The sequence below is a fragment of the Phalacrocorax carbo genome, chromosome 4 (genome assembly GCF_963921805.1).
Source record: "Phalacrocorax carbo chromosome 4, bPhaCar2.1, whole genome shotgun sequence".
Lineage (NCBI taxonomy): Eukaryota > Metazoa > Chordata > Aves > Suliformes > Phalacrocoracidae > Phalacrocorax > Phalacrocorax carbo.
In genome coordinates this window covers 81,033,171-81,038,754 of record NC_087516.1, presented here as the reverse complement: position 1 = coordinate 81,038,754, position 5,584 = coordinate 81,033,171, and the positions used below count along the sequence as shown (strand labels likewise).

Sequence of the window (5,584 nt, the reverse complement as noted above, 5' to 3'; positions counted from 1 at the left end):
TGCCGCCGGGGCTTTTTTTTTTTTTCTTCTTGCTGTTGCGGGCCGCGCGTCGCGCCGGGACTGACGGGAACAACGACAACGGGGTGGTGGTGGTGGAGACGGAGGAGGTGGTAGGGGGCAGGGCCCTGTATCCCGGCGGTGACGTCGCCTCGCGAGCGGGTGCGGGCGCGGCGGCAGGTCAGTGGTGTGCGGCCGGCGGCGGCGGCGGCGGGGGTGGTGGTGGCGGCGGCGGGGGCGGCAGGGGGCGCTGCTGTGTGTATGTGGCCCCGTTGCCGCCGCCGTGCGCATGCGCCGTGCGCGGCTCGTGCGTCCGTTGGGCTGAGGGGGGTTTGCGCGTGCCGGGCCCCTCAGGCGGGAACTGTCCTGTCACGGCAGCGTCGCTCCCCTTCGTGTCGCCCCACCGGTATCGCCACTCGTGTCGTTTACCCCTGTCCTGGTCCTCTCGTGTCCCCCCGTAGCGCCCGGCTCCTGGGTGTCCTTGCCTCCCGGTGCCCGCTTCTCCCGACCTGTATGGCGCCTTCCTGAGGCTTTCCCACCGCCCCCGTCCCTCAGCGTTTTTCCCGGGGCTCTGCCGCCGCCGCAGCCCTTGGAGCCCGGCTGCTGGCTTTACCTTCAGGTGGAGCACAAGCCCTAGTGTTGGCTGGGGTGCCGTCACGCGTGGTCAAGGCTTGACACCTCGCGTTGGAGGGAAGGGTCCCCTGTTGGGGTGGGGACACACATGGGGAGCGACTGACTTTGGCCTTGCTTTACTTTTTTTTTTAATGTATACAAGGTCCATGAGCGATCACAGCAGCAGTGCTGAAATCTGCGGTGGTCAGTACTTGTAAAGTATGGCAGTTGGCCTTCTCAGGAACCAGGATTTAGCCAGTTGTTACGCTGGCAAAGATGAAGTCAGGGCTAGGAAAATCACGTTGCACGTTTCCCCTTGTTTGAAGGGTAAAGAAGCTGAGGTTCTATAGTTATGCAGTGCTTCTGCGCCAGTCTGTCTGCAGCTGCTAATAGGGTAGCAGAATGTAGCACCCACCTCTTTCCTGTTCCCAGGTCGGTATTGCTGTTATTTTCCTTCATTAGCTCTGCTGCTTATTTAGCTCCTTAATGAGTTGGTTTATCCCACTTATCCAGCAGGGAAGGACCAGAAAATAGCAACTTAGTTCTCAGGTCACAGAGTTGAACCAGAGGTTGAGCTACCCCCAGGGAGAACTGTGTAGCAAGAAAGACAGGAGAGTTGGGCTGCCCTGCTGGTTCATGTAACTGAATCAATCTAATCATAGCTTTGTGCTGCAAACCTGCATTTTATTAAAACCCCACATTCCACTTCTCATGATGACAGTGGAGAGGGTAACCACGGCAGGACTGACAGAGTGTGGTCCACCTCTGTCTGGAAACAGCCTTAACACCCGTCACTGTCCTGTGGAAGCAAAGCCTTTTCTGTTTGTGACCACACTGGTTTTGTGACATCTCTCGAATGCCTTAAATGTAGCTTTAAAATGGTGTGTTGGTTTCATTGCTTAAAATGGGGAAAAAGCAGAAGTTTCTCTGTTTTTAGGTTAAGAAAAGTATGCGGGTCCCGGTGTGTTAACTGCTGTCCTTTCTTAGCTTGCTTTCCCTAGAGTGAAGTTACAAGGCAGGATAAAAACGTAACTCCTGCAGGCAGCTCTGCCTGTGTGTGCATTACAGTAAGAACACCCAAGGTGGATTCCACAGTGCATCTTTGAAAGTAGTTTCAGGTTTGCGGAATACCTGCATTTATTTTGGAGTAAATGTCCAGAACAGGAAGTGTTGTCACTGACTATATGGACACGTTGTCACAGTGTAAAAAGTATTTTGAATGATTCTCTCCCTCTGCTCCCCCTGCCCCTTGCCCCATTTTGCTCTTTAAAATGCCCAAAGCAAGCAAGCATTTTCATCAATGCTTTAATATAAAAGAATAAAGGATATTTTATAACTGGAAGTTCTGCTTCTTCCAGGCCCTGGATTACAGTTAAAATTTATTATGTTTTTCTAGATGTTTTTAACAAGAGAATTTGTGTTTAGAACCTGGCTGCATACGGGGTAGCACCAACATGTTTCATGTTTGCCTTTTAAAGAGCATAGATAAGTTCCTGTAGATTTGTGTGGGCCTGTATTATTTTGATTTATGTTATCTTTGCTCTCTTAGAGTTCCCTCCCCTTCCTTAATGGTCCCTCCTTTTCCTGATTTCACTCTCAAACATAGAGGCATTGTGATTTTATTTCATTTGAGGAAAGCTAAGAGATGGCAGCTGTTTTGCTTTAACAGAGTGATGTTTTGACCCTGCTTTCGCTTTCTTCTGATTTTAATTGTTTACCAGAGTTGTGCTTGCAGTTGTGCGGCTGGCAGCATAAGAGCTAACACGTCAAAAATACAGACTCTCTGAGACCTTGGCATTGCAGCTTTCATTGATGAGTTGGGGTTTGCAAGAGTAATTGTGAATAACGGAACACCAGGGGGAAAAAAAAAAAGAAGCGAGTGCTATAAGTTATTGACATGCTTACTTAAAAACAGTATTTTCTTAAATCCCGAGTTTTAATCTAGTGTTGTCTCAGGTATGAGTATTTCACTAGTAAATGTAAGATTGCATACAGGTTCTAATTATAGATACACAGCTGATGTTTGCTCTGACTCTGCATTTCCAAGCTTCTCCAGAGTAATCTCTAAGCTTCATTTCTAAAGCAAGTAGCACAAAGTGAGGGGTGGAGGGGTAAGCCCAGAGTACAGCTTGCAGCTGTTTTTCTTTAAGCTTGAACGAGAACCTGTCTCCTGGGAAGGAAGTCCCAAGGCTGAGTGACTCAAAATGTGTGCAACACTTCAACAGCTTCTTAAAATAAAGCTTTGCTGTCCATAAGCCACATTTGTTGAACGTCAGTGTGGTCATTTAATACTGTTCAGCCACTAAAAGTATCCCATATTGATGTTTTACCTTTAATGGTGCAACTCACTGTAGCCCTCAGCTAAGTAGTGTATTGTTCTGCTGATTATTAATATAAATACCTTGCTGAAGGCCTTGAATGGAGCTTGAACTTCTGCTTGAGGTGGGAGTTCTACCTGGCTTATCTTTTCAAGGTAACCGTTGACCTTTCACTATCTTGAGTGGTCAGCTCACAGCAGGGGGAGAAACTGATATCCGGCTAAGGAAGCCTGATTTGCACAATAATTTGAAGACCATTTCCATTTTTGTCATCCTGTTGTAGAGGTGGGCTTTCTCTCCGATGACTGTACTCATGTTTCCTTCTATGTTGCCTTGGCAGAGAGTTGAGAAGTCTTTCATGTGGTGATTGCTACATTAATTGCTTTAATTTTTGTGTTAATTTCATTTTCAAGAAGCTGTCTGCTTTTGGCAGTGTTGCTTTGTTCTGCTCATGTAAAATGAAGTACTGGGGTGACTGGCAGTTTTCAAGGGGGACTGACTAGCTATGGCAAATTGAAATGTGAACAAAAAAGATTAATTGATGCATTAAAAAGGAATGTACAGATTAATCTTGAAAACTACAAAACAAGTCACTTCCCCCTAGTTAGTCCCTGATTTCTAGGGGCCCGATTCTCATGTTCTGACAGGCTTGATTTGCCATAAAAATCGGTGACGGTTGATGAAAGAGCCCTAACCAAAGAAAGGAAAGATGTCCAAGTGTAGCACCTTGTGATTGCCACACAGACTTGCAAGTAAGAATGTGTTAGAAATATTCAAAGGTGGGATTGGCAGATTTTGAATTACTGCCCTTTGGTAGGGCTTTGGCGATTAACAGAGTGAGTGGTTTGAATTTTTGTAGTAAAAAAGAAAATTTTTTAAAACAAACTTTACTATTACCTGGCCTGCCATGAATATCAACTGGATACCTAAGTATGTCTTTATGTTGTATTTATTCATAACGATCTATTCAAAACCTTCTCATTTGGAGGTCATACCATAAACTTCTGCAGCGAGCTCTTCAGGTGCTCTATGTGTGTTTATGTCACCTGTTTGCAACCACTGCATTTATGGTATGTCGAACCTGCTGAGCAGGATCCTTTGGCCAGCCTTTTCAGAAGTCTTCTATATAATCTAGCTTTATTTTTTTTTTCTCCCCTGCTTTGCCTTCTGCATAAAAGGGTATTTTCTGAAGTGTGTAGTGCTCTGGGGTTTTTGTGTGTTCTTTCTAATGATGGGTACTGGAAGATACAGGGAGTGGAGAACAGATTATTTTTCTGTTTTCAAATCTAAGAAAATGTCTTTACTGGGAGACAAATTTTCTGCTTTTTAGATTTAGTTTTTGTGGGCTCTGTTTAGCGAGTAGATTGGTTTTCCAGTAACAGAGAAGTTATGTATTATTAAAACAGACTTTGTGACCTGCACAAGTGCTTGAAAGAATTAATTTTTTAAATTATTTTTTTTTAATAGCACTGCTTATCTGATTCCTCGCAAAAGCAATTGGAACTGTGAAGCCCTTGACTGCTACGGTTAGAAATCTAATGGGGAGGGCAGACTGTTCACAAGGCATTCTGGCTTGACACAGTAGTAAAAATTTTAAACGAAAAGCCTGCAGTTTTAGTACCAGCTTACCTCCAGGGTAAAGGGCAGTACTAGGTGCCACGAGACATGAGTACCAGTGTAGTCTTCACCTCACTGTTATTGTGTGCTGGATTTCCCTCATCTTCTGTATGCTTTGTTTTTTTCTATGCCACAAATATTGAATAGCACGTAGACTCACAGGGGACACCTGAAGTTTTTAATATAAGATAATACAAGAATGTTTACTCCTTTTAATAAGAAAATTTTTATTTTTCTCAAAGGTAATATTTAACTTTCACTTGACAGAATGACAGGAATGGAGACTGAAACTGCAAGAGACAAAGCCATGGAAGAAGAAAGCACTGAACAGAAAAAGGAGAGAGAGAAAAAGAAGAGGTCAAGGGTTAAACAGGTGCTGGCAGATATAGCGAAACAAGTGGATTTCTGGTTTGGCGATGTTAATCTCCACAAAGACAGATTTCTCCGAGAACAAATAGAAAAGTCCAGAGATGGGTGTAAGTTTATATTCAGTATATTCCAGTAAACACATATGTCTAACCTTCTCCTTCACTGTATTGCTGGTGACAGTTAAAAGTCATTTTGAGGTATGTGTCTGCTTCTGGGGAAGACAGTAGTTTCATGCTGGAAACCAGCATTAGCATTAGCAGCTTAGGAGGTAGAGCTTGGTACTGGTTTTTAGAAATTGTATGTGGTTTTTTCTTTTCTTTTACTGCCATCCATGAGTTAGAGGCATCTGCCAGGGTAGAAATGACTGTTTGGGAGAGCTGATTTTCTTTTTTAACGTTGTATTATTTTAAGAATAAGCAAACAAACAAGGGGCATTTTTGCTCTTGAAGGTATGGGATTTGATTTGTAGGGTAGATACGTCACCTGGATTTGCGGTTAGATATAGAAACTTTTTTTCCGTGTTTTCTGCACAAATTTGGTATGTGAGAAATTGTTTATTTCCCTGTAGGTCAGTCTTTTTCCTTTAGACAACTTTTGACATGCTTGATTAGATTGCAGAGTAGGAAATTGAGCTTGGTTTTGAAACTGTCAGTTTCTGAAGAAGTTGATTC

General features: G+C 44.0%; 1 protein-coding gene across 2 annotated transcripts in view; it reads left to right on the top strand.

Moving 5' to 3' along the window:
- Nucleotides 1-47: 47 nt before the first annotated feature.
- LARP7 (La ribonucleoprotein 7, transcriptional regulator) overlaps nt 48-5,584 on the top strand; it is a 28,688-nt gene continuing 23,151 nt past the window's right edge. Inside the window, exons 1-2 of one of the 2 annotated variants that reach the window (XM_064450631.1) lie at nt 48-177; nt 4,812-5,020. In XM_064450631.1, coding sequence (XP_064306701.1) covers nt 4,813-5,020 — 208 coding nt within the window. In that variant the 5' untranslated portion in view covers nt 48-177; nt 4,812. Of the gene's footprint in view, nt 178-333; nt 404-4,811; nt 5,021-5,584 lie in introns of those variants that run through there. The other variant, XM_064450633.1, reaches the window with a different exon arrangement.